General features: G+C 42.8%; 1 protein-coding gene across 4 annotated transcripts in view; it reads left to right on the top strand.

The window, feature by feature from the left end:
* Positions 1–24793, top strand: part of Cfap61 (cilia and flagella associated protein 61) — a 262922-nt gene that overhangs the window by 60294 nt on the left and 177835 nt on the right. For all 4 annotated transcript variants that reach the window (XM_063248629.1, XM_063248630.1, XM_063248628.1 and 1 more), the window contains 5 exons: positions 283–461; positions 2310–2349; positions 4976–5115; positions 18035–18161; positions 24098–24175. In XM_063248629.1, the coding sequence (XP_063104699.1) occupies positions 283–461; positions 2310–2349; positions 4976–5115; positions 18035–18161; positions 24098–24175 (564 nt within the window). The remainder of the gene's footprint in view (positions 1–282; positions 462–2309; positions 2350–4975; positions 5116–18034; positions 18162–24097; positions 24176–24793) is intronic.

Below are 24793 nucleotides of genomic sequence, written 5' to 3'. Positions count from 1 at the left end.
TTTTTATTTCAGGACAGGGTCTTGCTAACTCACGAAGTTACTCAGACTGGCTCAAACTTGTGATCCTCCTGTGTCAGTCTCCCAGAATGCTGGGATTACAGGCCTGGGTGGTCACACCCGGCTTCATTAAGAGCATCTTAATGGCCAGGCTTACAGTGAGTTTGTAGGTGAGATGGTTACCTTGCTAGGAGCAGTGCGAAGTAAAGATGATGCAGCCGCCACCTCATGAGCCTGCCCAAATGAGCAGGACTCCCCCTGGAGCCTTCTTTCTCCCTGCCATAGGACATGGATAAACTCAATCTGCTCTCCCACATCACTGAGCAAGAATATAATGCCAGCCGCTGGAGTTTAGCATCCATCCTGCTGCCTGAGGAGCCGGGCCGCTTCCGCCCAGTCTACAGAGGGGACGCCAGTGTGTTCTGCATTCAACTCTTTTGTATCGATGAGAAGTATGAGGCAAGGCAAGTGCTGGTCTCCTTGCGGTCGGTTAGGGTCAAAATTACCTGTGAAGTTGGTGGCCCAGTGCTTTAATTTTGCAGAGCCAGTGTTTCTAAGCCTGGCACCCCACGTCCACATCTCTTGGGGAATTTTTCCAACAGTGGAGTCTTAGGCCTCACCCAGAGGTCCTATCCATCAGATTTGGGTGAGGGAGCCGAATGCGGGAATGAAAGCTGCAAGGTCTGGGCTCCCTGCATCACAGTGGGGATCTAGAAACTGGCCACGTGCTGCTCCCCTTCTCTGAAGTTCCCAGAGACTTGGAATTTGGGTTGCTTCCTACCTGGAGTCTTTGGTTCCAGGTGATGGAAAACCCCATTGAAATTGACTTTGGGGAAAAAAGATAGAACCATTACTTCCCACAGCTATGGAGGAGTCCAGTTGTGGGGCTAATTTCAAATAGGTTTTGAGCTCAGATGTAGCTGATTGAACCAGGGACTGGCCTTCTCTCCCTGCATCTTTGTCTTGGTCCTCTTCAGTGGCCTCAGCCTGGGGCCATGTTTGCTGACTGTGTCCAGTCTACATGGACATCTGGTGAAGGACACTCTGGTTCGGTCTTGCCAGCCAAAGTCCCACAAGGCCCAAATGGAATCTGCTCATTCTGACAGTGACCTAGTCAGGCCTCAGAATGGGCTCAGTCGCCTTCCCTGAGCCCCACCCCACACCTGGGACAGCAGCCTCACCCAGAGATCAGTGAAGAGTGCATCCGTGGGCAGCTGGACTGCCTGTCACCCTGTCTGCCCCTCTGTGTGCCCAGCATTCAGGTCTTGCCCCCCCCCCCAATCCCCAGTCTGGACCTGGACCGCTACCCTCCTGGCCCACAGTTTGCATGTCCTCTAGCACACCAGCTGTCCAGCAGCTGCCCAGGACAGTCCAGGGAGGAAGGAACTGTCCCATGTGACAGAGACACACTGGAGTACTTTAGGTGACCTTGCTCAGGGCCGGGCATGATATTTTAGCAGACATTTTTGAACATAGCTCCAGTCTCCCAGGCTCCTGTAAACAACCTCATGCTTTTCATTTTTAACCTTGAAGCTTTCAGCCTCTGTGGAGATCTTTTTTTTTTTTAATCAGTATTAGGGATAAGAACTCACGACTGTGTGCTTGCAAGGCAGGCGCTTAGCCACTGAGCTAAATCTCCAGCTCCCTCTGAAGATCTTGAAGCTTGAAAAGAAAAATACAAAAAAATTCAAATTATATTATAGGGATCTAAAAAGCTTACTTGTACAGCCCTAGTAGACTGGTCTTAATATTCCTTTCCCCTGTGCATTTTGATATGAGTGAGTCTAGATGTGACTTTTGGATTTTTAAGCAGAAATTTGATGATCCAGTGTGCATTGCCTGTGAATGTGAACAGAAAGTTGGCCAGAAAATCTTTTGCATATGAAAGAGAACAAGAATAGCCTAGAACCTACCTATATTGAGCAGAATGGCACCTGCATAATGACTGTCTTTCCTGTGGCTTTTTGTATTTTTGTTTTGAGATGAGGTCTTGCTATGTAACCCAGCCTGGCCTTGAACTCGCAGTGATCCTCCTGTCTCAGCCTCCTGAGTGCTAAGATTATAGGTGTGAAGCACCATGCCTGGCTTCCTGTGATTTTTCAAATGTGCAGAGATTATTAATTGTGATGACAGTAACTTGACCAACAAAATACTGCTGACACATGCTACTGTGATTTATATTCTGCTTGACACATTCTGACTTGTGATAGGCTCATCACTGCCCAAGCCAGAGAGAGCCAGAGATCTCCTCAGATGTCCCCCTGCTCTGTTTGTAAGCAGGCCATTAACAGTGTGCCCTGCCTTGTTTACAGGTCGCTGGATTTTATGAATTTCGTCTTCAGTCTCTTTCCTGTGAGTACACGCTGAGGTTGGGTATTACCATTGGTTTCATAGTTTGGATACAGTGGAAGGAAGTAAAATTCTACAGTTATTGCCCAGGCATTTACTGAGCTCTGGGTGCTGAGGTTCGAGCTGCTTCTGTGTCCTGAGGATAAGGTTAGGAACTCTTACACATGAGAAACATTGTCATGTTCAGTAATTCTTCAGTTACGTGCTCTACATTTTCTTTCAGTGTACAATTCCTTTTAGGGATAGCTTTGCTGCTGTTTTATTAGACTCACATCATGATCGCAGCATAGGAAAATTGTCAGCGATGGTGCTAGGGTGAATGACAGTATGTACTTTTTCCACAGTCACTGAGGTTTTGTGTCAGTGAGGAAAGGGCGAGCTCCGGAGTGGCTTCCAGGCTTGCTCTGGGCCTGACATGGCGCTGGTGGTGTGTGGAAGGGACCGATCACACCTGTGTGCAGAGTGCATCGCCCATCTGGGGTATCCTGACCCTTCTCTCCTGTGGGCTCGGTGTTGTTGGGGTGCAGCTCCCAATCTGCCTCTTCTCACTTTGCTGGGAGGAGGAAAAGGGGTGCCAGGTTCCTGTGGCTGCCACAGTGGCCACTCTTCATGTGGCCAATTCCAAGCCCAGTGTTTCCTTGTACTCTTTCTACCATGGCAGGAATAAACACAGTTCACTTATATTGTCTAAAGAACAGGTGATATTAGGCTTTGTTTCCTCATTTTTAAATATAATGAGGCCTTGTAATAAGACAATATATTCTCTAAATTAATTTCTTTGAATTAACTTTAAGGCATTTTAGAAGTTCCTAAAGCAACATAGATCACCCCCAACAGAGAATTTACAAAGCTGGTCTTCCCCAATTTGCTTCAAAGAAATTTCACTAAGTTTAATTTTTAAAGTCCGTACAAAGGCAGATCTTCAGTATTATAAAATAACAGCTGAAGGCAGCAGAAGACCTGTTTACTTTTTTAAATCCTATTTGATTTTGAGATATGAGGAAATAGGAGCAAAATACCTTCCTTAGTACATCCTTAATCCTTCCAGTCCAAGCTAAAGCAGCTCATTACAGCGAGGCTCCCTTCCTGAAGGAAGCCCACCGAGACTTGGCCCCCAGCCTTATTTTCAGCTTGAGTAATTTGCAACCTGACTCTACAGTTTCCCAAAAGGAGTGGTGTTATTTTGCCAGAAAGAAGGAAGATAAGGTCAAATAATGATTCACTCCCTTTGGGTTGTACACACATCCCCAGGGCTTTGGATTAGTGTGAGTGATGCCTTCACAGGGCTCACGGGGAAGTGAGGTCCCAGAGGGACAAATTAGCTCTGGGAAGAGCAGACCGCTTCTGCAGGGACCTGGCAGAGGGTCAAGTGGCTGCAGGGAACAGAAGCAGCCCAGAGCCGCCCAACTGTAGACACCACACGACCCCGACAGCCATTGCCAGAGATTTGGTGGCCACATGAGCCCCAGGTGAAAGGGGCCAGCGACCCCTATGTTAATAACCTGTTCATCTCGCTTGGTATCTCCACATTTACCATTTCAACACATGATCAAGGTGACAAATTGTTTTTATTTATTTATTACTTTTAAAACAAATGAAAAAAGGAATGATACAGAATTTTTAAAAAATAGGACACTAACATTAGTTAATGTACTGCATATCATTATCTTAGAAGCAGTTGTTCAGGTTACAAGATTTAGGCATGAAAAAATGATCAAATAAACACTGAAAGCACAAAGTGACAAATTATTAATGAGCTAGTTTACATTCTTTCTCTCACTCCAAGCCTTTGAAAGCGAGTGTTTATTTTATATTATAGCGCTTCTCAATACAAGTACTGCATTTTCATCAGAAATACTTGATCTGGATTTGAGTCTCATAAAATCTACAGCTAGATGAAGAAATTCACATACATTGGGATGAGTGGGTTCTAAAATCAGTCAATTTTGATCATACATAATACATTTTTAATAAATGGAACCAAACACTAGTTTTTAGATTTAAAGGAAGTTAGGCTGAAAATTTGGCTGCTAGTCAACAGCCACATTCCAAACGCTCATCAGTTGGATGTGGCCATAGCTACCATATAGTACAGTGGAGGTCCTGGAGGTAGTGCTGATCGAGAAAGCAGAAAGTGCAGGTCAGGAAGGTACCCGACAGGACATTTGGACCCACCTGTCTCTGCAGCCTAAACCCATGATCAATAACCCAGACTGTGTGTAATCAGGATCTTAGAACCAGAGGGCCTGACATACCTCTCTGACACCTCAAGGAGTGAGGACAAGGCCTATGCCAGGGCACTATGCTGCCTCATTGGTTCAATGAATTCACAAGAATAAGCGTTCTTAGCCTCAAAGGCCACTTCCGTCAGACAGCTATCCCAAATAGGGGCTGTTGTTTCTAATGTTCACTTATTCAGGGTTCAGTCAGACTCACAGCTATTTTCTCCATCTTCTTATAATTGCATGTCTCTGAATTTTGTGTGATTACTTTTGAAAATATAGGAAACTAATTGAGAATCTTCTTCATACATTTTGCTTCTATTTTCCTTTGTGCCATATAGCAGGAACATGTTCAATGATATATGCTTCTTGTGCTTCTTGTGTGCCCTGGCTTTTGATCACACTAGGGCAAGAACTTCTGCATCATTTCGGTGCCCCAACTTACCCCTGAGTTTGCCCTCATCCAGAACTTCGTGAAGGTCATCCCCTTTGATGACTGCACACTCCAGCATGACCTCTACGTCTTCCACCGGGCCGGGCTGTTCAAGTAAGTGGCTACATGTTGGGGCACATGACAACCTGTAAATTAAATAGAGAAAGGAATCTGGAGCTCCCTGCTGTTTTAATTTAACAATTTATTTTAAAGAAAGCTTTTTATTAGTAGGGGGCTTGACCAAGTAATCTGAAATAATATATTAGAGGAAGAGTAGTGCTGAGAAGAGCTGTGTCCTGTCAGATATTAAAGCATAATGTAGGTCATAATCATCAAAATAATGTCTTATTGGCTGATTCTTTGGGAAGAACAATGTAACAGAAGAAACAACCTCACCATAGACCCGATATACTAAGACTTCAGGGTATGAATGTGTGCATATGGTGGTGCTTCTGCTCACGGCCTTAATTCATTCCACCATTCTGGGGGAGATGGCACATTTGTGTTCATGAGGGAAAGATGGTACATGTTCATTACCCAGTGCAGAGTACATGAATGAAAGCAAAATTTTGCCAAAGGCTTTTGTTCACCAACCAAATTGTTCAGAACGGAAACATTTTTGAACTGAGCCATTTCCGTACATGTGCAGAAATGCCTAGATGGATGTCACAAGAGCAAGAAAAGGACTATTCTGCAAATGATGGGACCAAATAAAGACCACAACCTTTTCATACTCTAAGGTAAAATAGATTCAGAGATGACAGAAGAGTTAAATGTAAATATTGAGACAGAGAATTAGAAACTATATCCTCAGTGCTAAGTTTGGTGCCAAGTTCTTGGAGTACATCAGTGAACATCACACCGGAAGAATCTGTGCCTTCTGAAGGTTATAAACAAATGTTGAAATACAAATGGTGTGTTTAGCATGCACAAGCAGCTGCGGTTAGTCTCTACACACCTCCCTGCTCCCACAAAATTATGAAAAAAAGCAAGATACTTTTTTGACTATGGAAAGTTTTTGAACCACCAAAAATAAGTCCAATGCAATTGAATAACAAAAATATTATAAAAGGTGGCCCAGAGCACCACGGATACATTTGAGCCCATGAATGGGTTGGAAGGAGAATCTCTTTCCTCCTGTGGTTTGTACATCCCTTGTATTCCTCCTACCCGAAGTCAGGAAAAAGGTCACATGACCCTGTCTGACCACAGAGAGGCTGGGAGATCTGTCAATAGCTGCTGGCTGTATGTCCAGTAGGAGCTCAGTGGATTTGGATATCAAAAGGAAAAAGTATCCCATAGAATCTGCACATCCGGTTCTTATCTTCCATAAAAATAAAGGGAAGCTCAAGCAAGTTCCTGTTTGGTGTGCTTAAGGAAAGCAGGACTGACTGTGAGAATCGGGGAAGAGGCTGACTTCTTTTTGGTGTGTGTCTGCTTGTTTTATCTTCAATTTTTCTTAACTAATCTTTTCTGAGAGCAGTTTTAGGGTTACAGCACATGAGAAAATAGTTCTCATGTAAGCTGTACACAGACCCTGCCATCACTGACATCCAGCACGAGAATGGCACATTTGTTGTAACCAGTGGGCCAACAGCAGCTCCTCAGAGACCAAAGTCCATAGTTTATGATAGGATTCTCTCCTGGTGGTTACAGTCTGTAGGTTTGAACAAGCATATAATAGCATATATAAAGACACCATTATAATATACAGAATGTTGTCAGTCATGGTGGCACACACGTATAATCCCAGCACTCAGGAGCAAGGGGGATGGCTGTGAGTTTGAGGCCAGCCTGGGCTACATAATGAGTTTGAGGCCAGTCCAAACTATAGTGGGACCCTGTCTCAAAAAAAAAAAAAAAATACAGAACAGTTTGACTGCTGTTCATCCTTCCTGCCTCTCAGCCTTAGCAAACTGCTGATCTCTGTACTCTCTCCATAGTTTTGCTGGAATCATCCAGTGTGAACCCTTGCAGATCAGTGTTTTCACTTGCTGTAATGTATTTTCAAGATTACTTTGTGTCTGTTCATGGTTTCATAACTCCTTTATCTTTAGCACTGACCACTGCATAGAATTCCACCATACCGTAGTTTATTTGTCCATTTATCTACCAATGGACATTTTGGTTGCTTGCAAGTTTAGGCAGTTGAGAATAAAACAGTTCTAAATATTCAGGTGCAAGTTTTCATTTTATTTGGTTAACTACAAAGGGGTGAAATTTCTGGACATAGGGCCAGTTTGTTTACTTTCCTAAGAAACTGCCAAACTGTCTCAAAACATAGGCAGACTGTTTTGCATTGAAACCAGCAATGAATGAGAGTTCCTGTTGCTTCACAGTTTTGTCAGCATTGCTGATATGGACTTGGATATCAGCAGTCCCAGCACACACAGAGTGGCACCTCACCATGGTTTTAAATCTGCAGTTCATTGTGCTGGATGATGCTGAGCAGTTTTGGATCAACAAATCTCAAATGCTTCCTTCCCATCTATTTTCTTTAGTGGGACATCTACTCAGCTCGCTTACCTATCTTAATTAGGCTGTTTCTGTATGTTTTTTTCAAAAAAATCACATGACTGAATTATATCTGTAATAGAAAGTACAATTAATTTGCTATCCACTGAAATTTTAAATTTTATTTTATTATGATTCAAATACTTTTTTAAGTTTACTTAAACTTTAAAGTAGAATGCTTTGGTGACATTTGTTTCTGACTTGGGGTTCTCATTCTGAATAGATGCATGGGAACCTCAAGTGCTGACAGGGAGCACAGGACCTAGGACAAATCTTTAGTTTGGCTGTAGGAGTGGTCTCATCATTACTTTTTTTTTTTGGTCCCAGAGATGGAACTCATGATCTTACACTTGCCAGAAAGATGCTTGTGCCACTGAGCTAAATCCCTGGCTCTCTCTATTATTTAATTCACATTTGTTTTCTCCCACACTCTTTTCACTGTAAGCATATATTCCTGTTGCTGGAAAATGCAGAGGAAAGCTTTGCAGCGCTGAGACCTGCAACTTTCTGGGAATTACTCCTGGTTGCAGCAGGGCCTAGTTTTCCAATCATTTTCAGCTTCATCCTTTTAATTGCTGCATATAAATCAGAGCAAATCATGTACACCAGGGTTCTTTTCTGAAAAATAAAAGATTTACCAGCTGAAATTGTTTTTGTGTCATTTCTCCAGGGAGTCATACTTTTGTCCCCCTTGGCTTCTGCAGCCTCCTCAGGAGCCTCCTTTCTTAGCCTGAGTGTCAGCTGCCCATCACCCACCACTGGGCTTTCAGCCCTGACATTCTTGGGCTCCTCTGGGTGCCGCTGCTGTCTCATGCCTTTTCCAGGTCAACAAGGTAGGCAGGGTCCTGAAAAGGAAGATGCCTTCACAACCTACAGGACATGATGTGACCTACAGGACACAACCAGTCAGGACATGATGCTGGGCCATCTTCCCAAAAACTGAATCACTCCTTTAATTCTTGACACTAAATTCTTGGCCTAACAAGGAGCTTAAAGATGCATTGTTAGAAGTGGAAGTTTCACCTGTCAGGATTGTCCAGCTCTCTGTCCAGCTCTTGAGTGGGGTATGAGGTCCTTCTACCCTCTGTTCTCTTTTTTTTTTTTAATTATTATTTAAAGAGAACGAAACAAAACAGTAAAAGGGTACAAGTAATACAAAATTTCAAAAAAGAAAATCAACAGTAAGAAATCACTAGTTAATAAATTATATATTGTCATCTTAGAAATAGTTGATCAGGTTACAAAATTAAGCATACAAAGTGGACATTCAAACAGTGAAACTGCAAACAACTGTGTTCAGTGATCCAACAAAAACTTAGTAATATGATCATATACCTTATACACCTAAACATACTTGCAATTGTGTCCTTTAGTGCACTTTCTTTTCCTCTCTTTTTTACAATAATTAAACATATTTATAATATTTACTTTTTTGGAAGAGAATAAAACCAAATGTTACAAAACAAAGCAAACCCTCTACTGTCTTAAGGCTGAGACTCATGACTAGTCTTGGTTGGTATTGTCATCCAAATATTGTAATCCCTTTCCTCATCCTCCTCGTGGTCTGGGAAGTTATATTTGTAATCCCATCAAAATGTTGTTGGAATCCCGGTGAGTTAATTCCAATCTATCACCTCCAGTGCAACCCACAGCAAGAACAAAGGCACTAAGACATATTTATTATTATGAACAGCCAAAGAGTCCTAAGTCCCATCCAGGTGAGAATTCATGGACCAAACGCCTGCCCCAGTGCCTCACCCAGAATTTATTAACTTGTGAAGAAGGGAGTGGCTTGAGGATGAGTGATGGCAAGGATGGTGGGAATAATTATGTGAGTCTGTGAGCTGGGCTTAGGTAGGAGACCAGAAAGCATCTCTGCAGTATGCAGAGAGAAGGGTATGCAGAAAGACCAGTCTGCATAACTCATTTGGGGTAGCATTTGAATGTTTAGGAGGCTCATGCTTCAGTGTCTGATTGTAAACTTTTGTGCCCTGGGAAGTCATGGTCTCTCATTCTGAGGCTCAAACCCAGGCTGCCATCCTGCTGTGGTCAACCATTTATAGGCAGAGACAATGTGAGGAAACAGGAGACTGTTGGCTGGCTTCAAAGATTGTAGCCAGCCCTATTTACATTGCTTAGAGCCAATTGAAAGGGAGAAGGAAATAGCTTAGCCATCTCTCTACATATCAGTACATGGAGATAGGGCTCTGTTTAACTGATGCAGAGATGATCGTTCTGCATTTAAGAAGAGCCTCCCAAATGGTCTTCTATAGTTGGCTGAGAGAAAAGAGTAAAGCCAGACTGAAACGGGTCCTACAAAGACATGGCGGAAAGATGGCCTCACACTTGCACATTCCAGAGATGTTTGTAGTTTTAAAATCTGATTGTGCTAACAAATGAATTTCAAGGACTCCCGTGATGCACACGGTGAAGTTCAGAAATGTGAGTGTGGAATGACCTCAGAAGAGACCATAAGTTACCACAATGGCCCCCAGCATCAGTGCCTAGGATGTGGCACCACCTCTATGGGGCCCTTTCTGTGGCTCTGCTACCCTGAGGGATGCCAGGATGTTCTTGTAGTCAGCCTCCTGCACCGACACCTGCCTCTCAGCAAGGGAAGGAGAAAGGGCCAGGTGCAATAGCCAGTGCCCTTCGTGAGTCAGCGTTGTGCAGCGAAGCCTGTAGGATGCCTTCCGGTTGTGGGCACTCACACTGGCTTTTAGCATGGAGGCTGTCCGGCAGCCAGCTGGCCCTCATGTTGAAGGAGCCTGTCTGGGATGGCCTGGCAGCATTGCTGGCCATTGTAGGCCTCAACATCTGATAGCGTCTGCCTGTTTGTACATGGCTTCTCGTTTAAGATCATCTCTTCTCTACTCGAGGACAGGTCCTCATTTTATAGATTCTTCCTTCAAGCAGAATCTGTGGATTGCTGCAGTGCCTCCACTGAGAAGGGGCAAATATGCAGTCTCAGGCCCTCCCCTGGGCCTTCTGCATCTCAGTCTGCCCAGTAATCTGTTTTGCTAACAGGCACTTAGGCTTATATGCACGTTTCAGCTCCAGGAGTCCTCAAGCATTTCTGGTTTTTATATTATTTGGTAGAAAAGGATCATTATTTTCTTCCAAATACAGATTTTCTATAGTCATGTCAATCATGCCTACTTTAAACTTTTCATTACCTTGCGATCTTTTGGTTCTTTCAGTTCCTTCTGTATTGTACTAGTGAACCCATGTGTGGATATGGACTCCCCCTAACTTGTGTGTTTCTAAAACCATCTTAAATTGCAAAACCTAGATGAGCAGGGAGGACACTTTCCTTTGGAAATGAAAGAAAGCCCAACCTGAAGTGGTTTCCACTGCAGGAGGCCCAGAGATAGGCAGGGCTGTAAGGTTGGTTCCTCGAAGGCCTTTGACTCTTTCCTGTCTTCTATCTGCTGTGTCCTCTCCTGCATCAGCCTCCATCCTTGAGTGGCTTCCAGAGCACCAGCAAAATAATGCCGTGTCCCAGGCTGACATTGTCTAGTGCTGTAGGCACAAGGCTCAGGCTGAGGTCCCCCGGCTTTCCCTGAGGTCCCCAGCAAAGCCCTCCTTCATCCAGGAAAGCACACAGCCTTGACTGCACCTGTGTACCACCTCCACCGCAGGTAATGGGGAGCAGGTGACCCCAACGGAGACCGCTGGCCTCCAGGACCTGCTTTCTAGCTCAGGGAGAAGAATGTGGGTGTGGGAAAGAAGAGATCTGTCTCAGGTAAGAGATGAGGCCAATGAGACAGCAGGGTGGCAGCAAGCAGAGAAGCCACTGCTGTCCCCAGGCTCACAGGAGGGATGGCCAGGAGCAGAGCCCTAAGGGAAGTGACACCTCAAGGGCACAGGTACCTGATGCTGGCACTTTTTATGCCATAGTTTAAAAAATACATCATGCACTTCTATATTTTTTGCTTCACTTCTCTTGACATTTGGGATGAATTGTTCCAAGTTTGGTTACTTCAAATTTCATGGCCTCATGTTCTGGCCTCCCACCTCATTTCCTCCTTCTTCCCTTGGGAAATCATTCTTGTGCCTTTCATCTGCCCTCTGGCCATGCGGGCAAGCACTGGGACGAATAATTCATTCGGTTGTTAGTGACAGTCACCTCTTCTGGCAACACATTCCACACCCCAGTGCCCTTAGTGGCCATTCTGTCTTGGAGCTGAGAATACTTCCTAAACGTTATGTTCACATTTGCACAGATGTGCACACACTAAATGCTTTCTTGGTAACACTGCCACTTGATATGGTCATCTCCAGGCTGTCTCTAAACTTAACTGTGACTGAGTTTGTAAGTAGTGTGTACAGGATCATTCTTTGCCTTTTTCTGTGAAGTGTCCATTTCATTTATCAGTCTTTTGATTGGGTTTTTTGTGTTTTTTTGGAGGTCTGATTTTTTGAGCTCTTTATGTATTCTAAATAGCAGGCCTCTGAGGAGCAGCTGCAACTTTTTTCCCATCCTGTATGTGGTCCTTTTCACTCCATTGGTTGCTTCCTTGGCTGTACAGAAGCCTTTCAATTTGATGTGATACTATCTGTTGATTCTCAGTACTATTTCCTGTGCAACTAGAGTTCTTGTCCAGAGTTTTACTTATTTTGTCTTCCAGCAGATTAAGTGTTTCTAGCGTAACATTTGCTTCTTTGATCTCTTTTGGAAGTGGCTGGTAGGTTCATCAGCAGATGAATAGATAGAGAGAATGTGGTGTTTACCCACAGTGTTTACCCTGCTCTGCCATAAAGAGAGATACACTTGAGTCATCTGTAGGAAGACTGATGCACCTTAAAACTATAACGCTAAGTGAAAGGAATCAGACATGCAGGCTGAAATATCGCACAGTTTCTCTTACATGAAAAATTCAAACTATAAAGAGCAAAATAAAAGATAGATAATAGGAGATAGGGAAGGGGAAGGGGATCGAGGGAAGGGGAGGGGAGGGAAATAGGATGGACAGAGGAGTGAAGATGTGTCATGTGCGCACTCCCAGCTCCACACAAGGAATTGGACACATGCTGTGGATGTGAGCTCAGTTAAAAAAAAGCCTCACTTTTGCAGATGGCCCGGTCTTAGTGTTGCCCCAGAATTGCCTCTGTTCACTCATCAACAGCGGACACGTTTGGGGGAACTGGCCTCTCACACCACCTTGTTGCCTTTCCACACTGTATCTCTCGGAAGTGTGACGTTTTTAATTTGTGTATCCCTGGCTTATCTGCCCAGCCTCTATGTATTGTGCAGAAATTATTTTCTGTAAATAAGCACTACCAAGTTAGATCACAAACCAGTTGTCCACTCTGCAGAGTAAATAAAAATGCCCTTAGATGATTGGCCTTTACACAGCACCTTCCCCTGTGTGTCCATTTTATTTGCTTTACCCTGCATGGCTCTCTTAGGCCTGGTAGCCAGCTTTCCTTGTCTCCTGTGGGCCCCTTGGCTAAACCGTTCTGCTTACTGAGTACACGTGTGGCCTACTCTGGCCAGGTTATTGCAGAGAGAATTCAGTGCTATTGATTCTTTGCCCTTTCTTTTCACTGAATCTTTTGAACAGAATCCAAGAGAAGCTTGGGTTTTTTTGTGTGTGTTATACTATTTGCTCATGTGTGGGTTTTAAGTGTTTTTGCTTGCTTGTTTCTTTGGTGTAGGTTTAAAAGGCACTCTTGGTGACTACAGTATCCTTTCAGGGTACATTGCAGAGCACATCCCTCTGGAGTCAGAAAAGCTCTGGTCATTCCCCTCCACCTCTTTGTCGTCAGTTATTGGCATCGAAGCTGCTCGTTTTGTTCATGGCCGAGTGACTAGACACACACACAAATTTATAGATAGCTGGAACAACTCATTCATTTAACTGGAGTTTGAAAATTTAAGTGGCAAGTCTTTTTCACTCTACTTTCCTATGCAATTTCTTATTTTATTATGTACATATGTAGTCTGATTAAATACTATAAACTCTGACCTTTGAGAGCACACAGCCAAAAACAGAAAGAAAGCATATGGTTGGGAAGCAGGTGGCCAAGGTTCCAAAGGAGGGGACCTAGGGCTCTAGAGATGTTTCCTGAAGTGTCATGGACTTGGTGTACAGAATCATCAAAGAGAGGGAGGCCAGAGATGTGAGAGGAACCAGGCCAGTGAAGGTGAGCAAGGGAAATGGTCCTTCCTTTTTATGGTGATGGAGAAGCCAGTGGATAGATAAGACAATTATTGCCAAAAGCATAAAAGGAGACCTGGAGGGGAAGGTGGTGTGTGGTTTTTTCTGGAGAAGCTTGTTATCCTGGTTTTCCTGATACAAGCTCAGCCATTCTCATCGTTGGTGGGGCTCCGGTCCTCATTGTTAGTAAGGATGTCTGTGGTTCTCTTCAGGGGACTCTGATCCTCAGCTCCAACATCATTTCCTGGCTCAATGCAGATCCTTCAGCTGCTGGCACAGATCCTTTACCACACTGGCATAGATTTTCTAGCTTCCACCATTGAGCTTTGGGCCTCCCAGTGCAGATAATCGATACAGACTTGCATGAGACATTGTCATGGGCTCTAGGCCTCCAGTTGGACTTGTGTAGGACACCACTATGGGTTCCAGGTCCTAAGCTGGATTCTTTGGGCCTCTAATGTGTGGAAAGAACTCTAGCACCCTAGCATTTGACTCTCTGTATGAATATTATAAAATAATCCTACAAATTATGTGTCATGTATTAAATCCTTTCCCTTGTAAATCTGACAGCAACAACCCACATTAAATTAAAAATCAAACGAAGTAGGTAAAAATTACAGTATGTATTATTTAACCTATTATATCTAACATACTCTTTCAACGTGTAGTCAGTATAAAAAGGATTAATGAGATGTTTCATTTTTTACAATTAAAACTGGTTGTTGTTTTGTAGTTACCATGCAGCTCAACCCTGCGTGGTCTCTTCCCACTGTGCAGCCATCTCACCCCTGTGTCTAAGGCACCTGTCCTGGGTGGGATGCGGAGTTTCACAGCGGGAGGGAGATGTCCAGTGTTGACCTTCCTCCTCCTGATGGGAATGCTTGCATATCCTCCTTGGCTCACACACAGGACAGGCACAGAAGCATCACAGTGTGACATGCCACAATCACATCCCATGAACTGTATGAGAGCTTCATGGACAGAGGAGTGAGACAGTGACTGTGCCTTTGCGACCCTTGGCTGGAAGCAGCCAGAATCCCACTTCAGTAGCACTGCTGTGGGCTGGGGAGACCCTGGGACTGTGGTGTTTTTAAAGCCTCCTGGGATTGGACATCACACACTTGCTCACTTTCCAGCATGGGCTACCTCAGCCATCGCCCCACAGGAGGCTTGATCCCTGCACAGCTGTTGCTTGAGCACCGAGTGGCTTTAGGCTTGCTGTGCAGCAGGGGCTAGAGACCAGCAGTCCCATCTTAACGGGCAAAGACAAGTGGTGAACAAGCTAAACAGGAGCTAGAAAGTGCATAGAGACAGAGAACAGGAGTAGGGCTAGGAGGTCAGGCTTCCCAGATTCTTCCCTAGGGGTCAGGGGATGGCACCACAGAGAGGGGGTGGCCTAGCAGACACTTCATGCCCAGGGGCAGAACTGCTCAGAGGCCATGGGTGGGAGCCCAGACTCTGGGGAAGGTTCCAAGCCCTTTTGAGGAACAGCATGGTGGCTTGGGAGACCGAGCAGGAAAGCCAGACTCTGAAGGTTGAGACACAAATCAGAGAAAGCTGAGACCCTGGACAAAGGACACGGGAGGAGGCTGTGGTCCCAGGGCTCCCGGCTCCTCTAGGGCTTTGATTTTCACTGGGTCCATAGAGGGTGGAATTCAGGCAAAAATGTACATCTTTGTATTGTGAAATAGTAGCCTCTGCTTCCATTGCAAAGTGGGTCACAGGCCACGGCAGTAGCCACAGTAGCTGTGTTTTTGCATCATTGGGGACCTTGAGTGTTTTCCTGTCTCCGTGGATATCCTCAAGTACCACTTCTTGCTTATTCTCATCTATGCAGCAGGATGGTGGCTGTTGTTAGGCCACTGCTGAATCATGTTTATTTTATGAAATTCAGATGTGGTCGCCCCGTGCATTTTATTTTACCCATTTACAGATGCTCTGAAAGGGCCCTAGGCTTAGAAGAGCTAACTAAGAGCACCTCCACTGCAGGGCTTTGTGTGGAAGTGTCTTGTGATTAGACCTGATGGTCCACAACCATCATTCTGCTGCCTCTGCTGGGGATGGGTCTGGGGGTCAATGATGAAAACATGGAGACACCCGAGGCTGGAGAAGCTGGGGGGTACAGGCTCCAGAGGCTGGGAGAAGTGGGTGGGTCCTCATGAATTTAAAGGGAGAGCTAATTCCACGGGTGGCCAGGCTGAAAGAAAGGCATTACAGAAAGACGAAGTGAACCCAAGCTCCTAGCCAGCGGAAGGCTGGAGTTGCCGTGAACACAGTCAGGAGTGGCTGCTGGGAGGAGGGCAACACGACAGCCACTGGGAGCCAGCCCGGCTCCCTGGGGCCTGTGCCATCCTTTGGCTGAAACATATCCAAACCCTGCACATATTTTCAATCTTTTGTCTGATTCCAGTTTCCCTGTCAAGTTTTCTCCTGAAGTTATGTTGATAGATGTCTAAGTATTTAAGATTATTATATGTTCCAGTGTACTTTTAACCTTTATTATCAAATAAAGACTTTTTCTTGCCAGGTGTGGTGGCGCATGTCTGTAATCTCAGCACTCAGAAGGCTGAGGCAGGAGGATCTTTGCAAGTTAAGACAAGCCTGGGCTACAAAGTGAGCTCAAGGCCAGCCTAAACTGCATAGCAAGACCCTATCTCAAAAACAAACAAGTAAACAAACAAAAACCAAAAAAACACTACCAACAACAAAAGACTTTTTTCTCCTTCTGATTTTAAGGTCTATTTTGTCCGATATTTATATGAGTGCATTTTTAGGGCCATTCCTGGCCACTTTCCTTTTCCTTTTCTTTGAATGTGTGTGTGCCTGTGTGTGTATAAAGTATAAACTGAGCTGTAATCATAGAGTTCACCCACTCAAAGCTCACTGCTTAATAGCAAGTACAGGTTTATGAGCATCCTGGCCCCCAAACATTTTTGTTACCCCAAAGCCTTCCCCAGAGCCAGTAAGCAGTCACTCTGATTCCGTTCTCCTAGCCCCTGTCTCTGTAAGTATTTGTATTGTGGACATTTCCCATAAAAAGAATTATATAATGTGTGGCCTTTTGTAGACAGCTTGTTTTTCTTTCATATAATGTGTGTTGGGTTCAATGATATTGAGGCCTGTGTTACTATTTCATCTCCTTTCCTGGGTGAATATACTCTACTCTGTGTATGTGTCATGTCTTGTGTGTCTCTCAGTTGATGGACATTTGGGCTGTTTTTTCTTTTGAAGCTGTTGTTACTAACACCTCTGTAAGCATGCATGTACAGGATCTTTTTGGTTTTTTATGATGTCAAATGCTACTTCCTCGTTTTATGTTAGGTTTTATTGGTCCATGTTAGATGTACCTAAGGATCACATTCATCAGAGAGAGTCTGTCATGTACAGGGTTTTGTACAGACATACATTTTAAATTTTCTTGAGTATTTCCCTTGTATTTTCTATGGATTCTTTTACACCTGTACATTTTTAATCTAGTAGAAATAGATTTTGGTGAAAAGTATGTGTATCAAACTGAATTCTTTCACTTAAAGCACAGTTCGTGACAGCTGAATCTTGGAAGAGGCCTACATGACCATCAGCAGATGCATGGATAAAGACACCGTGGTATTTACACACAGTGGAGCACTGCTCTCCCATGAAGAAGCATGAACTTGAGTCATTTGTAGGAAGATGGATGCACCTTGGGGCCTTAATGTTCAGTGAAGCAAATCAGACACAGGAGCTTGCATGCAGCCCGGGCCTCTCTGTGGGGAACGCACTCAGGAAGCAGCCCCAGTCCACGTAACTTTTAACTTCTGACCAATCTTTAAAGGGGTGGGGGCACTTTTCTCTGCCTGTGAGATAGCTCTCCAACATGAAATGAAACACAGTGCTGAATGTTCTGAATTCCGTACATTACACGTATTTGAAGTGTAACTTTAGTCAGGTATGGTGCTGCACACCTCATTTCTAGCATTCTGGGAAGCTGAACCAAGAGGATTCCAAGTTCAAGCTGAAACTGGCAACTCAGTGACTTAACGAGGACCTATTTTGAAAACTAAAAACAGAAGTGGCTGGGGACATAGCACCCTGAGTTCAATTCCCAACACCAAAAAGAAACAAAAGGCATAATAGTTTTACCTTTGGTTAATGACATTATCTGTGACTTTACCTTGTTCTTTGCACTTTTTCGGATGTTTGTTCTTAGCTTTTCTATAGTAAAATGAGTATAAACCTACTTAAACCTCAGTGTCGCCCACCTGCACTTTGCTGGTTATTATTTTGGTAAGCGTGACGTGTTATAAGCTGGGCTCCATCTGGGGAGCGGACATGGTTAGCACTGTAACCTGAGAAAAGCCTCTCTCCCCTTCCAGGTCCATTACTGTAAGATTAGCCAACCGTGCAGACACGCCCGGTGTAGAGCAGCTGTTGAGCTCCCTCATGCTGAGCCAAAGCATCCTAGAGGACCTGGCGCAGTACAACGAGGCCCGCAGAGACCCGGTGAGCAGCAGCAACTCCTCCTTACATGTGTGGGACCCTCCAGCCTGCGCAGATGTGGCCCTGCCTGGAGCCACAGTAGAAGAGGATGTGGGAAGCAGCTTAGTTGGGATCACAGAGGGGCATGGAAGAGAGAAACAGGAACCTGAAGGGCTTGGAGCTGCGGCTGCTACCTGCACTGGTGGCCCTGACAGGAGTGACGAGATTCCTTACAACCGTACTGTGAGGGTAGAATATTTGAATTTGCAGATAAACATAAAATGAGGTGGATTCTGGTCCCCAGAACAGGTACTTCTGACCGTGGTTATGGAAGGGAGCTCAGGACCCACGGGTATCTGGTGCCCACCCAGCAGCACTCTTGTGCCAGGCTCAGGGTCCTGGGACCCCATTGTCACCCACTGCATAGGAGCCCAGCCATATCCTTCTTTTATCTTCACTTTGTCTTGGTCTCTTTTGCTCTTTTCTCCCTGGCCCCTCTGGGCATAAGAGCTGGTGTGAGTTCTCCGTGTGGGCTAAGGAGCCCAGGCCTAGGATACTTAGTCTCCAAGACACAGATTTTCTTTAGGTGTCTGAGGCCATGCTATTTTCACCAGATGAGTAGTAAATCACACTACTTTCCACTGCACTGGGGTATATTGCTGCCTGTGAGGACGCAGGGCACTGACTCACTCCTACGTGGCTGGCGGGATTGATGGAATGTCCACTTTACAAGCTTTAATTTTGTGACTTGAACAATTATTTCTAAGATGACAATATGTAATCCATTAACTAGTAATTTCCTACTGTTCATTTTTTTTCTGCAAATCTGTATAACTTGTACCCTTTCTCTGCTTTTTTTTCTTTTCTCCTTAAATAAAATTAAAAAAAAAAAAAAAAAAGAAGGTGCAGCTGCTCTGGGAAACACAATGTCTGTTGCTCACAAAACTAAGCCTGCAGTTGTCTGCCTGGCAGGTACCCCTGAGAATCTCTTGCAGGGAAGTGAGGACATGTTCAGATCAGTGGCTGCACCCTGGGGCTCAGCTTACTGGTGACGTGGCACAGCCAGGAAAGAGGCATGGTGGCCGCACAAACCGCCGTGTATGGATGAAGGCCAGCCTTCCCAGGCTGTACACTGTGTGAACTCATTCACCAGACATCTCAAAGTGGCACAGTTTTAGAAGCTTAGAACAGATCATGTGTTGCCAGATAGGGTGGTGGGTGTCGTTATGAAGGAGTATGGTGGGGAGATTATAGTGTATGGTGTTGTGGTGTGGTGGCTATGGAAACCTGTATGAGAGACAAAATTGCAGAGAATGTAACACACATAGGCACACACATACACACATGCACCATGCACACACATGCACACCCACACCTGCCCCTTCCCTGCTCACGAATCAGTGTCAGTTTCTCACTTGTCTTATGTCATCCTTTTGCAGGCTCTTACTGATAGGGAATGCAGAAATCCCCTGCACACTGCGCTCACCCAGCATTCACATGTGAATATATGATTAATTATCTCAGTTTAAAAAAGGAAAGGCAAGTTCTACTAAATGATATCCTTGATGAAGCAGTAAAATCATCAAGTCCCTCAGCCCAGCAGATTTGTCCCCTATGATGTAATCCAATCAGGAAAAAACAGAATTTAGAGAACTATCTGTCATCAGGAGCTTGATGAGCCAGTTGTCCAGTACTTAAGACGCTTTCTGGTAAAATGGATGGTGATGTGAATGAAGGTAATGCTGGATGTTCTGTAATAGAAGGGATCAACATTTTGCAAATTGACATTTTCCAGGGAAACATGCATGATGTTAAATGATGAAAATGCATGATGTTACCAAAAGCATGTATAAATAAAAGAGTCATTCTATATACAAGATAAACTGGCCCATTTTAATAGAATGCCAGTGTATATAGTGTTCATTGATATATTTTTCAGATGCCACATTGCAGATAATCTGTGAAACACTACCAGTCATTGAGTTTTGGTGGATTGCTGGGGAGGAATGTCCATAATTGTGTGGAAAGATTATTTAAATGTATCTCCCTTTTTATGTATTTTTGTGAAGACAGAATCCTTTTACATATATCTCAACCAAAATAACATATTGCAACAGACTGACTACAGATGTGAGAATCCAGCTGTCTTCTATTAAGCCACACATTCAAGAGATTTTCAACAACAGAAAACAGTGCCTCTTTTTGAATGTTTTTGTTTTGGAAAATAGAGTTATTTTTATTACAATACATCATTTATATTACTGTGCTTTGTATCATTTAAAAACCAAATAAACAAGTTTAAATATGTACTGTTATCCTCGAATGAAATAATAAACAAGTTTAAATTTTTGCTTTATCAATACATTAAAAATTCATAAACTTTGTTTTGTTAACAAATATAATTTCCTGGGGAGGGCAGCAAAAACTCCAGTCAGCACACCTTGGAAAGACCCTAAGCAATATGGAGAGGGGCCAGAGACCCTTAGGACACACCAGTCTGAAAGAAACTAGAAACATGACAAGAGATAGAAATAAAAAAAAAAATCTCCAGCTGCCGAACCTGGGAAAATAAGCCCAGGAGAAGTAAATACAGAAGAGAACCAGTGCAATAACCATCTAATACTAGACATAGCATCAGGAGATATAAAGAAATACCTTCATGACCTCATAGGCGAATTTAAAACTGTACTTCTGATCCAAGTGAGGCAAGATATAAAAAGATTAATTAAAGAAATGATAAGCCCCTCCCAAGAGAACACAGATGGAAGAATGGAGGAAATCAGAAAAGAAAGAGAAACCTCTGAAGAAGAACTTAAACATAACCTAGAATACATGAAACAGATCCAAAGAGATTATCAGGAAACTAAAAACTCCATTGAAAACTGGCAAAATGCCTTGACAGAAATAAAGTTAGCCTTTTGAAACTTGAAGAGATTTATGATATATGATCACAAAAGAAAAGACCTCCTAAAAATAACGAGGTACCAGAGTTTGAAACAGTTCAAAGGCTAGAAGATGACAAAAGGATACATAACTTAAGAATAAAGCATGTGAGTGAGGAAGCAGAAGTAACCAAAAATGAACTACAAAGCATATTCACAGATACATTAAAGGAAAACTTCCAAGCATAGGAAAAAGAAATGATATCCAGATAAATGAGGCATACAGAACTCCAGCCACCTACAACCAAAACAGATCTACACCCAGACATATATAATAATCAAGATTCCAGAAATCTACCAAAAAAAAAAAAAAAACCAGAATACTAAAAGCAGCCAGGGAAAAGAAGCAGATTACCTACAATGGAAAAATTATCAAAGTAACATCAGACTTATCAACAAAGTCTCAAATCGAGAAGAACCTGAGGGGAAATATTCCAAGCCCTGAAAGAAAATAATTTGCAACCAAGACTGATATACCCAGAAAAACTCTCTCTCAAAATTAGTGGAGAAATAAGATGTTTCCAAGACAAGGAGGAGCTATGGGAGTTCATGGCCACCAACCCAACCCTACAAAGAATTCTGAAGGACATTCCAGAGAGAGAGAGAGAGGAAGGGCTACCAGGATTTCAGCAACAGTGGCAGAGAGGCCTCAATGAATGGAGCAGACACTGGAATGAGGGAGTAAGGTGGACAAATTATAGCAGTAAAGTGGAGTAGCAGACATGAGGCAGAGACAGTAAGCTATAATCTTTAATATAGATAGACTTGATACACTAAAATAAAAAAAAAACAGGCAGAGTAGATTAGGAGGCTCCATCGAGATGCTCTCAATGGGAAATATACTCAACCTGAAGGAGGGTTAATAAACTGAAAGTCAAAGATGAGAAAGCAAAGCTATATGTGACAGGAAACCAGAGAGAAATAGGGACAATTCATCCAGCAGCTGCAGATAGATTGGAAAGCTATGACACAGCTGGAAGGAAGAAAAACCCTATGACTTTAGTGAGTAAAGGAGTACAGTTCAAGATCAAGCTCAGGGCAACACTCAGATAGACAACAGGCTGGCCCCCTAATCTAAAAACAAAAGGGACTAGTGAGACCCAAAACATACTGAGAAGGGGAAAGGTGAAAAATAGCCTAAAACAGGAAGGCAGAGGTCATTGTTAATAGTGTATCAGGATTTAAAAGTCACAGTAGTCTTATCACTCTGTTTAGTTTGATTATGTTTTGCTCCAGTCTGTCTTCTTATGTTAGATTTGAGTGCACAGACAGCTAACCCAAAAATAGCAGGTTATACCACAGTAACTACGTTTAATTTCCTGTTAACTTAAACTGAAACCCTGTATTACTTACTTGTCTTACTATGACTAATCTTATTTGAAGCTGGTTTGTTAGACCACAGTTTTGCCTTGGCTGATTTTATTCGAATTTGGTATGCTTGATAGTGTCAAGTCTAAAAGTAGAGGCAACTGCTCTGAAGATGACAAGATGTAAAAGATATCCATACCAGTTTTGATTATTAACTGCTCTCAAATCCTACAATGTTTTCAAAGTTGCGCTTTTATAAAAATAGGTATGTAATACTATGCTTAACTATATTAAGCCTGATGATGTGGACAAGTCTATTGAAAATAACAGGAGAAAGCATAGTAACTATGGTAGATCACCTAATATTGTGGTCTTATGTGTCTTTTTCATTGCATATTTTTCTAGGAATTTGTTTTGTTATCATGTTATGATCTGTTTTTCCCTATAATACAGAGAGGATATATATACATGTAGAAATTCACACATGGGAAGAATTTTTTAAACTATTAACAGGAACAGATTATATAAGGCAAGATGCAGTGAACAGATACACTGAAGAAGAAGACACACTAAGAAACCCAATGCTAATTCTATAACATTATGATATAAAATCTAGCAATACTGTTATTCACTGTTCAGAGTGATGTTAGTCTAGTCTCTTAAGATCAATTTCAGCATACATAAAGATAAGGACAGCTACTATGAAGAGTCAAGAATGACTACTATGGTAGTCATTATTGACTTCCCCAATGTCAAATCTTGAAGACCTAAAAACCCTTCATCATCCTGTAATGATTTGATTCGTTCTATAACATGTAGTATGTATTCAAAGTGTGCAAAGATGGGGGCAACTATTTGGAAGAAAACTAGAGACAATCAGATAGACAGTGAAGATCTCCAGTGGACTTGCTTTGAAATCTGTATTTCTTTAAATTGTTTCTTTATGAACTGTTTTGTTCTGTTTTGATATGTTTAATCTTACCCTCTTTAAGATAAAAAAACAAGTGTGTAGGACTGATAACCATATTACTAAGTTTTTGTTGGATCATTGTGCAGAACTGTTGGCAGTGTCACTATTTGAATGTCACTTTGTATGCTTTAATTTTGTCACCTGAACAACTATTTCTAAGATGACAATATGTAATTTATCAACTAGTAATTTTTTATTATTTTTCTGTAATTCTGTATTATTTTACCCTTTTTCCCTCCATGTTTTTCTTTCTTTCTCTTTAAATAATAATAAAAAAATATAATTTCCCAAGGTCAAAATTTTTCTCAATCTTACTGCCTAATATAGAAGGTGGTGGTAGAATTGCAAACATAAACCAAAGCTCTTTGGGGTCTTCAGTGTGCAGTGGTCTTGAGATCATAGAATTTGGGGACTACTAGAGTAGAGTAAAGAAGGTGGGTTCTGAGGAACAGGGCCTGCGCTTGCATCATTGATTGGGACCATCTTAGCACAGGACTTGCAAGTTACCAAGTCTCACACACTGTTTTTTCTTGTAAATAGAATCATACCTGTTGGAGAGTTGGGGTGAAGGTGAGCAGGCATGGGCAGGACTTGGAACTTAACACCCAGTCCTGCTTGTCAAATGTGCAATTGTTGTGCCATGGTGGTTAGAGTGTCGTGATCACCTGTCCACCTGTGATGCTCATGGGGACACTGATGACCACACTCATGGAGCCTAAAGCAACTGTTTGTCCTTGCAGGATGGAACACCACTGCAGGCATTTGTGGCAGAAGTGGCGGAACAGGTCGTTGGTATTGCAGTGATCAGAAACGAAATGGTAAGTCGTAAAACAGATTTCCTTGACTGTAACTCTTATATCACCACATAGCACACAGTAGCTCTTGTAGAATTTCATTTTAATTTTTTAAAATTTATTTTAGTGAATGTCTCCTTTTTCTGAAGTCTGTTATCCTTCTGGATTTGCACCCCACTTCATACCCTTGTTTTTTGTAATTTATTTTTTAAATTAAGTTTGTAATTTTTTTTTGGTCTTTTTCCTTTTTATCAGTACCAGGGATCAAGCTCATGACTGCCTGCTTGCAAGGCAGGCACTTACGCTGCTGAGCTAAACCTCCAGCCCCTGTAATTTATTTTTTAAATTAAGTTTTTGGATATGATTTTTTTGCCCACACCATGCTATTTTTTTTTATCACAGTAGCCTTGTAGTATAATTTCAAGTCAGAGATTGGGATACCCCTTGCCTTGCCTTTGTTGCTCAGAATTGCTTTTGCTATTCTAGATCTCTTTTGGTTCCAAATAAATTTTATGACTATTTTCTCTAGTTCTGTGAGATATGCTGATGGTATTTTGTTTGAGATTACATTAAATCTCTGTAACAATTTTGGAAGTATGGCTATTTTCACTATATTGGTTCTTCCTACCCAAGAACATCAGT

The sequence above is a fragment of the Cavia porcellus genome, unplaced genomic scaffold (genome assembly GCF_034190915.1).
Source record: "Cavia porcellus strain 051 isolate PalLab524CR breed Dunkin Hartley unplaced genomic scaffold, mCavPor4.1 scaffold_5, whole genome shotgun sequence".
Taxonomy (NCBI): Eukaryota; Metazoa; Chordata; class Mammalia; order Rodentia; family Caviidae; genus Cavia; species Cavia porcellus.
The sequence above is the reverse complement of the archived record's forward strand: the minus strand, read 5'-3'. Positions and strand labels throughout refer to the sequence as shown.